General features: G+C 36.9%; 1 protein-coding gene across 1 annotated transcript in view; it reads right to left on the reverse strand.

Annotated features, from left to right (window-relative positions):
* The window catches only part of LOC103610177 (elongator complex protein 3), a 46,587-nt gene that overhangs the window by 20,933 nt on the left and 13,130 nt on the right, over nucleotides 1-12,524 (reverse strand). Inside the window, exon 7 of the mRNA XM_008594396.1 lies at nucleotides 10,824-10,978. Within this exon, the coding sequence (XP_008592618.1) occupies nucleotides 10,824-10,978 (155 nt within the window). The remainder of the gene's footprint in view (nucleotides 1-10,823; nucleotides 10,979-12,524) is intronic.

The following is a 12,524-nucleotide window of genomic DNA, read 5'->3' on the forward strand; positions in this document are numbered from 1 at the left end:
GTGCTCAGCTATTTATTTTTTGAGTAACCTTGGACTGTTAGGTACTTAATTTTTCTAATTCTTTGTTTCCACCGCTGTAAAATGGGGTAGTAATTATATGAACCTCTCACTCTAGATGACTCCATGGCTACTATGAGCATTAAATAATTAGGTCTGAGAAGGATTTTAGTACCTTGGCTGGTATTTAGGGTATGCATTTGCTAGGGCTACCAAAACAAAGCACCACAAGCCAAGGGGCTTGAACAATAGAAGTTCATTTGCTCACAGTTGTGGAGACTAGAAGTCTGAGATCAAGGTGTCGGTAAGGCCATGCTCCCTCTGAAGGCACTAGAGAAGGATCTGTTTCAGGCCTCCCCTGGCTTCTTTCTGGTGGTTGCTTGGCTGTGCAGCAGAACTCCAGTCTTCAGATGGTGTTTTCCCTGTGTGCATGCCTGTGTCCAAATTTCCTCTTTTTTTTAAGGATTCCAGCCAGTGATATTGGATTAAAGGCCCACCCTACTCCAGTATAACCTCATCTTAACTAAATACACCTGCAATGACCCTATGTCCAAATAAGGCCACATTCTGAGGGACTGGGGGTTAAAACTCCAATATGTGAATTTTGGTGGGGAAAGGATACAATTCAACCCATGACTTAGTAAATATTCAGTAAATGTAAGGTTTCGTTATTGTTTTTTCATCGTTGTTGTATGACAGTACATATAACTCCTAAACGATGAGTAGAAAAGTTGAAACTAAGGGTTATTCTTTTTCAAAAAAAAAGCCTAATTTAGATATAATTTTCACATCATACAATTCACCCGTTTAAAGTGTACAATCCAGTGGTTTTTAGTTAGTTCATAGAATTGTGCAGCCATTACCACAACCAATTTTAGAACATTTTCATCACCCAAAAGAGAAACTTCACAACCATTCGTAGTCATTCCCAATTCTCCTCTATTACTCTGAGGTTTCTGGTTTTGACAACCGGATTGATAACCAGCACTGTCGTGAACTGAGACAGAAACTCAAAAGGAGAAGCAGGGTCTATGGGGTGGATGGAAATAAGGTGTGAATTTTTTTTTTTTTTTTTAGTTTAGGAAATTTTTGGTATATTGAGAGTAAAACTGATTATAAATGCAAACCTGAAGAAAAATGTGGCTTAAGACACAGTTTTGCAAGACATCCGAAAATAGATGTTTTTTCTGTACGTATGTTTTTATTCATTCGGCAGACATTTCTCAACTGCCTGTTTGGTACCAGGTATTGGGTAATTTTTGTTCCACATTATCAGGTACTAGAAAGATCTGGAGAACTGACAAGTCATAAAGCTACAGATATGTTTGGCAAAAAATAAATAGACTAGTTTGACAAGAGTTGCAAGGGAATTCTGTAGAGATGGGTTGGTACCAGATACAGAGGACTAGAGTTTTGTTCTTAAAGTTTAGTTGGTTTTTTCCCCCCAAAGAAATGAAAAACCATTGAGAGCTTGAGCAGGAAAATGGCATGTACAAGGCTGTATGTTAGGGAGACTCTGAAAATAATTGTGTAATAGATTGGAAGTGGCAGGCACTGGCACAGCAAAGTAGGTAGATGATTAATTTCAGCTATATGAAATGGATAAAACTTGGGACCAATGAATTGGAGAAAAAAATGCAGAGGAAAACATGATGTATTTGGAGAATTGCCGGTCACAAAAAAAAGACAAAAAAAGACAAAAATAAAAATAAAAATAAAAATAAAGAAAAGAAAAGAAAAAAGGTCTAAAATGATGTCAAAGCTTCTACACCTTAAGTCACTAGAAAAAGAAGAGCAATGTAAAGCCGAAGAAAGATAATAAAAATAAAAAACAGAAATCAATGAAGTGAACGAAATATACAGAACCAAAAGTTAATTCCCTGAAAAGAACAACAAAATTGATAAGAAACTACCTAGTGTACTTAAAAAAAAAAAAAGAGCATGGATTATCAACATCAGGGTTGAAAGAAAGGTGATTGCAAGAACCCCACAGTATCAAAAGCATAATAGGGAATATTACGAACAACTTAATACCAAAAAGTTTGACAATGTAGACAAAACAGACAAATTCCTTGAAAAATATAACTTACTAAAATGGACACAGATGAAACAGAAAATCTGAACAGCCCTATATCTATTAAAGGAATTGAATTAATCATCTAACACCCTCCCACAAAGAAAACTCTAGCCCTGGATAGTTTCACTGGTGAATTCTAGCAAATATTTATGAAAGAAATGATATTCGTTTTACATGAATTCTTTCAGAAAATAGGAGGGAAGGTTTTCTTACTTGTTTTGTGAGGCCAGCATAACACTAATGCCAAAATTTGACAAAGAAATTGCAAAAAAAAGAAATTACAGACCACCATCGGTTATGACCATAGACACAAAAAATCCTTTACAAAGCATTAACAAGTTGAATCCAGTGATATATAAAAAAGATGACATATTATGACCAAATAGGATTTATCCTAAGAATGCAAGGTTAGTCTAACATTCAAAAATCAATAAGATAATCCATATTATCACAATAAAGACAGAAAATCATGTGATCATTTAAATAGATGCAGAGAAAGCATTAGACAAATAGTTAATGATAAAACCTCTCATGATAAAACCTCTATAGCAAACTTCTTCAATCTAATTAAGGTATCTACAAAAAGCCCACAAGCAACACTGCACTTAATATTAAAAAACATGTTCCCTATGTCACTGGGAACAAGACACAGAGGCCCCATTCTTGCAACTTCATTTGACACTGTACTGAACATCCTAGCCATTGCAATGAGAAAGAAAAGCACACAGATCCAAAAGGAAAAAGTAAGACTCACCATATTTGTAGATAACATGATTGTTTATAAAAAAAATTCTAATAGACTTACAAAAATAACTTTCAAAACTAAGTAGTGACTTTAGTAAGGTCTTATGATATAAGGTTAATATACAAAAATCAACTGTATAATCTATACATTAGCCACAAACAATTTGAAAATGAAACTTTAAAAAAATTCATTTACTATTTAGCATCAACAAACAAAAATATTATGGAAAAAAATTTTATAGGCTTACAAAATCTCTACACTGAAGATTGCCAAGAGAAATTTAAAAAGACCTAAGTAAATAAGGAGATAGACTATGTTCATAAATAGAAAGACTCAGTATATTGTCATTTCTCTCCAAATTGTTCTATAGTGTTAACACAATCCCAACTCCATCACACTTTTTAATTGAAATTGACCAGCTAGTTGTAAATTTTACACAGAAATGAAAAGGACCTACCTTATACTGGCCAGTTGCTCCCTGGCCAGTAAAAAAAAAAAAAATGCAAAGGACCTAGAAGACTTAAAGCAATCGATATACTAAAAAGCTACAGTAATCAAAACAGTGTGGTGCTGGTATAACGAGTGAAAAACAGATCAATGGAACAGAAGAGAGCTTAGCCCCGCATTTATAGTCATTTGATTTTTTAACAAAGGCACGATACAATCCAAATGAGAAAGGGAAGTTTTTAAAGAAATGATGTAGAAACAACCAGATATCCACATGGGAAAAAAACAACCTTGACTCCTACCTTATACTACACATAAAAGTTAATTCAAGATAGATCATAAACCTAAATATGAAAGCTAAAGCTGTAACTAGGAGACAACACAGGAGAATATCTTTGTGCCTTGGGAACACAAAACAGTTCATTAGAGATAATACAAAAAACAATAACCATGAAAGAAAAAATCAGTAAATTAGACTTCATCAAAATTAAAAACTTCTGCTCAAAGATATCATTAATATAATGAATAGTCAAGCCATAGACTTGGGTTTTCATATTTGCAAAATATAGATCTGAGAAAGGACTGGCATACATAACCCAATAAAAAATGGGCAAAAGACTTTAACAGACACATCCCAGAGGAAATATATTTGAATAGCATAAGCATATACAAAGTGCTCAATGTCATTACTCATCAGGAAAATGCATATTAAAACCACAAGAAGATACATTATATACCCACCAGGACGGCTAAAATTAAAAGAACTGACAAACCATGTTGGTGAGAATGTGGAACAACCTAATGCTCACACATTATTGGTGGGAGTACAAACAGTACAACCAACTTGGAAAAATGGCTAGCCATTTCTTATAAAGCTAAACATATCCAGCAACTCTACTCCTAAGGAGACCCAAGAGGAATAAAGACATATATCCACAAAAAGACTCATACAAGAATGCTCATTGAAATTTTATTCATAATAGCTGCAAACTGGAAACAGTCTAGACTTTCATCAACAGAAGAATGGATAAACAAACTGTTGTCTATGCCTACAATGGAATACTGCTCAGCACTAAAAGTACACCAACAACTGAACACCCAACAATACTGATGAATCTCAAAATATTATGCTCAGTGAAGAAAGCCTTACACAGAGTATATGCTATATGCGTCCATTTATATGAAGTTCTATAACAGGCAAAAGTAAAGTACGGTGGAGAAAAAAATCAGAAGTCTCTGTGAGGTGCAGGTGAGGATTTACTGGGAAGGGGCATGAGGCAACTTTCTGGGACGATGACAATGTTCTGTATCTTCACAGGGTTTTCTTGCACAGGTATATGCATTTGTCAAAACTAATCAAATGATGTACTTCAGATCTGTGCATTTCATTGTATATAAATTTACTTCAAAAGGAAACCACCACAGAGTGAACGCTAGTTAATGATACGCATGATGAAGTATCTGGGGAGAAGTGTACTAAAGCAACTCACTTTGAAATGTGTCCAAAAAAAAAAAAAAAAAAAAAAGAGAGAGAGAAATCAAATGATGTACTTCAGATCTGTGCATTTCATTGTATATAAATTTACTTCAAAAGGAAACCACCACAGAGTGAACGCTAGTTAATGATACGCATGATGAAGTATCTGGGGAGAAGTGTACTAAAGCAACTCACTTTGAAATGTGTCAAAAAAAAAAAAAAAAAAAATGAGAGAGAGAGAGACTGATAAATGGACAGAACAGACAGATACGTGATAAAGCAAGTATTGTAGAATCTAGGTGATGGGTATGTGGATGCTCACTAGAAAACTGTTTAATTTTTGTTTGTTTCAAATAAAATGCTAAAAGAAAAACAACTATATCTCTTTTAAGATGACTGAGATTGTAATGTAGATTGGCTGGCCAATGTCAAGGATCCTGGTCACCATCTACAAAAATCTGGGTGACCAAGGGAGGAAGTAAAGTGGTTAATATAGAAAGTGAGAGGTAGAGAGTATCAGAGTCAAAGCACAGAAGTACAGGAGGTTCTGAGTCCTGCCAGAAATAAGACCCAGGGCAGCAAGTCAAGAGACAGTCACTTTCGGGCCTCTGTATGTTGCTTTTGCATCCTTCATAGCTCTGCAAGTCTATGAAATTGATTTCTGGGCCTGTTACCCAGCATTACCTAGCACTCTAGCTTTTCTAAGACACGTAAGGACATAGTTGGAGAATTTAAAGTCACCAATGCGGGGGAAAAGAGGAAGAAATGGAAATGCATTAAAGGTTCCACAGGGAGAAAGTATGACTCACCTACATCTTGATGGGTAACTATCCTTTTAAATTGCATCTTGCGAAAACAGTGAAGGAGCATTAAAGATTAAATGTGAAACTGCTTCTGGGCAAAGCTGATTAAAAAGGAATAAAACTATTTTAAAAGGTTGTTCTGAGTTATTTGGAAACATTTGCATTCTGATGAATGGGTGACTCAGATGCCACTGCCGGTCCTTTTCATCTCCACAACTATGACTGTGATAGGATGACAGTCATCAGTAATTGTTGCTCTCTGGAGACAACTGAAGAGTCGCAGTCTAGCTGATAGTAATGACTTAATGAGCCTTCACAGAAACTGTACCTGCTCTGTCCTTGACCTCTCTTCACTTAGCTTTCCAATTTTTCCATCCATCCATTCGCAAGGATGTCACACTGCTCGCTACTAACATGCCACAAATAATAAACAGGCTCACCTTGTTGGGGCTTTTCTTTACCCTAGTTCCTAATCTTAAGAAAGAGGCAACGCTTTGATCAGGTTAGACATGCAATAACAAAGCAAGGATACCTGAACTAATAATAAAGCTTACCTCTAATTTGAACAAAGACTTTTTTTTTCCTTTTTGTCTTTTTTTTACTGACCGGCAACGGGATCGCAACCCTCGGTGTTGCGCCCGCACCGCGCCCAGCCAGTGAGCAGGAACCAGTCTCCACATGGGATCCGAACCCTCGGCGGGAGCGCCGTCGCGCTCCCAAGTGGCGCACTTCTCCAGTGCGCCACCGGGCCACCCTGAACAAAGACTTTTAACCTTAAACATCATTGACTCATCTGACACATATAATTTTTAACCTAATATAAAATCAATCTTTAAGCTAATGAAATTTGGTGTTACATCTGTGTAGTTAGCAAGGAAAAACAACTAACATCAACTAATAGTAAAATAAACATGAAGTTCATCACTTTAAATGTGAGAGGTGGGCCACACTAGGTAACCCAATCACCCTCTGTGCAAGACAACACAGAGAACATTAAGGTAAAATCCAAAAATTCTGAAGAGAACACATTATGTCAAAAACAGTTTCTTTGGGCTACTCTTTATCCAACAATGATGCTAACATTTGAAAATAATTTTCTGTTTCTAGTTCTATGGTACAAACCAGACTAAGATTTCTTCAAATAATAGTTTCCCTAGAAACGAATACCAACTCTATTATACGGAGTTTGTAGTAAAAATTTACCTCAACAAAGCAAACGATATGCCACAAATCAGCTTTTTTCAGAGGACCTCATAAAATTATAGAGATCAGGAGAAAAAAACAGAACGTGTAAAGAGTGAGTTGACAGAATTCGGTGTGATGTTTGCGGGTGTTTTAATGGCTCCCAGACTGAACTTTTATTACTAAAGAGCCATTCATGAGATGTGTGCAATGAAAACTGCAATCACATATAAATTTTTATCTGTCTGTTGCCCTCTTGAGGTTAAGTCCAAGAACAGAAACAAAACAATGCTGGCTTTGAATAGTCCATTACAGAAAGAGGCTCTCTTCTCCGAAGGGCTTCCTCTACAGACACATCCTATCCGAAGCTAGCCAGCTGTAATACAAAACCCCATTTCCACCCCAACAACAGATGACTTAACATTCAAACACTACTAGGCACTGGAACATTTCTGCAAAAATAAAGGTAAAACTTCACACCAAGAATAAAGCAAAAATTTTGAAGTTTCAACTGATGAAATGTGAAACTAGCTGCATCCTAAAAGTTCATTATACAGATCTCAGCTGGTCTGATTCACATGACCCAGTGGACCCAAAAGCAGACTGTGAAAAGCTTTGTGCAAATTTTTTGGGGGGAGGGGGGCAAGTCTAAGACATTTATAGCTCAATTCCACTTAACATGCAAGGTGTCAGCACAAGAACACTGCACTAAGAAAAAACGTATCCAAGTACATGGGCTTGGGTTGAAAAATGTCACGGTCTTGACAGATCACCCTGCTGGTGAATTTTCAGAGTTGAATGTAGTTTAGTCAGTAACCCTGTGAATTACTGCTGCCATTCCAATGTCTTGGAGCTTTGAACTAATTAAGGTTGTTTTTCCTCAAATCACATTTCATCTAAGATATAGTTTGATTTTTTTTCAGTATTACTAAGAGAAATGAGTTGGATTACATCATTACTCCTCTAAAGATTGAAGACTTCAGCATTTTACTAAGCATGACTCACTCATGAATGATCGAGGTTTTGAATGAGCAGTAAAAATACTGTTGCCATTTCTCTCATCCTGCTACTCAGCCCCTGTAGTAGGGAAGAGATCACCTGCTCAAAGTCTATAGATTCATGGATGCAGAATCCACCTGTCACATTCCTCAGAGTGAATCAAACAAAAGCAGTTGCTCTCCACACATACTCTTCCAACCGCCACACCCTTTACACAGGCCCCTTGAGCTACCCTTGATACTTGTTGAAACTTATGAAAAAGCCTCTTCATTTTCATTTTGACAGGCCCACAGGAAAACAAAGGAAATTAAGGGGACAGGAAAAGTGCGAAGGGCACAAAAAGATGTCCCTATCCCCAATTCTAAGAAGGAGCTCTACCTAGGTCAGTACTTATCACCACACAAAAAACTCTCTAAGAGGTGGCACTATTTGAACAGCCTTATAATCAGCTATATGACTTCCCCCTCTCCTCATATAAAAGAGAAGCCAGAGAAAAGCCTGAAGCTGGTAGGGGAAGGGGCACGAGAAAAAAAAGACCACATTCTTTCCAATACTTCCAAGCTCTAATGAGGTACACACACATATGCACGTATGCACACAGACTCACACACAGTCAAATTTTTATACCCAGCACAGTTTCTAACATTATAGCAAAGTTCAGGCTCTGAATGCAATGCTGCTTGGGGCTTATATACCCATTCCCCACCAACTGCCTGTGAGACCTCGGGCAAGTTGCTTAATTTCTCTGTGCCTTAGTTTTGGCACCTATAAAACAGGGACAATCTTAATACTCAAAGATTTACTGTAAGTATTAAATAAGTGAATAAAGCACTATCAGGTGCCTAGTACATTGTACAGGGCAAATGGAAACATCCTCTTTTACTGCTCCTTCCCATGTCCCCTCCTCCTCAGCAACATAAGGCCTATGATGACCATCGTTCTCTCTCTCTCCACACACACAAGAGGTCTTCAAAAAGTTCACAGAAATATTCATATTTCCTTTTAATTCTATTTTTCCACAAACTTTTTGAAGTATCCTTGTGTGCGTATACATATATACATGCATATATATATGTGTGTGTACACAGAAATGATAGGATCATACTATAAGAACTGCTCTAAAAATTGCTTTTTCACTTAGTATCTTGGAGATCTGAAACTCTCCACCAGGTAATCTCATCCATTCACACCGGTGTCAACATCATCTATGAGCTGATACTCTCCAATTTTGTACAGCCAGCCCAGATTTCTCCTATATTTATAGCCTACCTGACATCTCTACTTGAATGTATCATAGGCATTTCAAACTTAACATACCCAAAGTAAAACTCTTGATTTTCTCCCACAAACTGGCTCTTCCCTGTCTTTTCCATCTTAGTAATAACACTACCCTCTGACCATTTCCTACAGCCAAAATTGGGTGTCAAGCTTGATTCCTTCCTCTCTTACTCCCAACCTGGTCATTACCACTGCCACCACCCTCACCTGGGCTAGCATGGACATACCAGATGGTCTCCTAGATTGTCTCTCACTTTCACGCTTGTGCCCTCTGATCCATTAGCCAGGCAGTAGCCAGAGGACCTTACCTATCAACCAAAACATATCACTCCCCTGCTTAAAACCATTCACCTGCTTCCTACTGCACTTCAAATAAAATTTCAACTCCTCAAAAGCATGTATAATCTGGCTCTTACCTAACACTTCAACCTCATGTCAGGACGCGCTCCCTTGTTCACCGGGATCTAACCACACTGGCTTCCTTTCTGTTCCCCCTGCTGTTTCCCATCTCAGTGCCTTTATCTCATCTTTTCGGTTCTTGGCCTGACTGACTCCTCCTATGCTTCAGGTCTCAGCTGAAATATGAGGGGTCTTCAACAAGTTCATGGAAAGAGTCATATTTTAATTCCATTTTTTTACGAAATTTATGAAGTACCCTCATTGAACTGCTTCATTTATTCTCTGTCACAACACTCTGCTTCCATCATAGCACTTACTTTGTAAACTGTCAAACTAGCAGAATGTAAGCACCATGAGGGCATCATGTTGTTCCCAGTGCCTAAAACAGTGCATAGCACCTAGTGGGCCCTCAAGAAACATGCAGCAAATAAAAGAAATAGTACACAAGTAACTATCCAGGTGTTCCTGATACTTCTGAAAAAAAAAAAAAAAACAAAAAACTATTTTAAGACTTTTACTTCTTAAATCACTGAACTATATATGAAACATTAGTATTCTTCATGCTAAAAATTGAGATATGAGGTATCAAAAGAACACGTAATTCACTTTTGCTTTGCCAACTAGAATTCAGAATGAGTAAATAATCCTGCTATGGTTTAAATATTGGTCCCCTCCAAAACATGTTGAAATTTAATTGCCATTCTAAGAATATTAAAAGGTAGGATCTCTGAGAGGTGATTAGGCAGAGCCCTCATGGGTGAGATTAATGCCACTGGAAAATGATGTCGTAAGCCCTCTTTCTCCTCTCTTACCCTTCTGCCATGTGATGACACAGAAAGAAGCCCTCACCAAATGCTGGCACCTTGATATTGGACTTCTCAGCCTTCAGAACTGTGAGCCGATAAATTTCTGTTCATTATAAACTACCCAGTCTCAGGGATTCTATTCTAGCATCACAAAATGGATTAAGACAGGTCCCATTCACAAACAGAAATTATTTAATAGTTATTAAATAACAGTTACCATTAAGTTGTTTTTATATAATAGTCACTTGTTTTGTTGATTTTATGGCAGCTAAATGTTTCCAGTAAAGAGTACCCCCAGTCCTATTCTTGGGTGGGCTGAAAACCCAACTGGCCCAATCTAAACTACTCCTGTAGTTTAAACCAGGTTAAGGCTGAAAAGATGTTCACCACATTTTGTGCATATCTCTATTTGAGAACACCACTATGTCAACAGACCATATTCGCTCTTTTTAAAAAAGGATTATTTAAATGAAAATAGTCTTTTCCCACAAAGCAGCAGAGACTACAAGAAATAAGAATGTGCATGTAGAGCAGAAGGCATTCTCCTAGGCTGCTGCTAGGAGGATAACCTGACAACCACTTTGGAGAATACAATAAAATAAGGATTTCTTACTTGACTGCCTCGTAAATATTGTTGGAAGTATGTCCTGATAAGGCATCATGTAAATTTCGAATAAAATAATCTCTGTATTCTTCTGGAAGAGCCATGAACGTACCACCCATCACAATAAACTCCACTTTATCCACACTGTGACCAAGCTGTTTTAACTGAAAGACATATAAATTCATGAGCATTAGAAGATACAGTGTAGACAACTACCCTAAGAGGGTACTGCAAATTTCTAATTTTATTTTGCAGTGTTTTCATCAGTATAGTTTAAAAATGAGAAGCAATTAAACATATTTAGCTAATTCTGTGGATTAAAAAAGACTTATCTAAAAAACTAAAAATTACAGTTCAAATGAGGCAGAGTGAGAATTAAAAATAATAAACAAGAAGCTTCTTGACTTCAACCCTTACAGACATAAGTAAAAATTTAAAAACACAAAGAATATAAACTAGGAAGCAGTAAAAACATGTATAATACAATATGAAAAATAATAAATATTTATTGATCATGTATTTTATGCCAGACTTTTGGTAAGCCTTGGGAACAAAAAAGACGTGTTTATGATTACACAGTATAATCAGGACTTGATACAATGGAAGAAAAAACACTAGTTTAGGAAGGAAAATCAAGACAGCAGTATAAAAGTGAGTGAACATTCTGAGCACAGGTGGCAGCTCAAGCTTGTCTCCTGGAGAAAAAAAAAGTGGATGGAAGTCTGAATGATAAAAAATGAAATATTATGTCTTCTCTACTAGGGAACAGAATGGTACAGATCTTTCATTTTGTCAACTACAATAAGCCAAGACCCTAATTATTAAAAACAGTTATTTAAATTTGTTGCCATATTTTAGGTTTGAAAAAAAAATAAGGTCAAGTAAAGTAAATTTAGAACAAGAATTTACATACTATGTAAAGGATGTCAATACTTAATATGGACAAAAAGGCACCTTTTTAATACTTGCTTCTGAAAATGGTAAACAATAATTTATACAAAAAATATATATGTATATATACTCATATATCTACACTAAAAGAATATTTTTACATTTACGATTGTTTACAAGGGATACACATCAAAATCATCCAGTAGCTTTTCCAAACTATCTTAACTAGACTTAATCAGAACCTTCAAAGGTTTGGAACATGTTTTGGAGAAGTTAGGTGTTTCCAGTGTATTTATAGTTAAAAAAAGAATCATCACTCTGTGTCAGTTTCTTAAGTCTTTTAAAACACATGGTCCTTTTTTTTTTTCCTTTTTGTCTTTTTTCGTGACCAGCAACGGATCGCAACCCTCAGTGTCGCGCCCGGACCGGGACCGGCAACGGGATCGCAACCCTCAGTGTTGCGCCCGCACCTCGCTCAGCCAGTGAGCAGCCGGTCTGTATGTGGGATCCAAACCCTCGGCGGGAGCACTGCTGCGCTCCCAAGCGGCGCACTGTAGCAGTGCGCCACCGGGCCGGCCCCACATAGTCCTTTTTGATAAACACAAACATTTCACAGTCTATTGAAACATAATTTTACATTTTAAACGAATTAAATATCATGGTTGAAAAAGAAATCAAAGCAAAGGTCAGTTTAGAACATGCTTTTCCAAATTACGCAGGCTCCCCCAAGTGGGGTCCTCTGCTACTGCTGACAATTCTGTTCCACATATGCTTGGGTGACCATGAAGTAAAAATCAGAACTGGATGGTATTCACTAAC

This window comes from Galeopterus variegatus, unplaced genomic scaffold (assembly GCF_000696425.1).
Source record: "Galeopterus variegatus unplaced genomic scaffold, G_variegatus-3.0.2 Scaffold10707, whole genome shotgun sequence".
In the NCBI taxonomy this organism is placed as follows: Eukaryota; Metazoa; Chordata; class Mammalia; order Dermoptera; family Cynocephalidae; genus Galeopterus; species Galeopterus variegatus.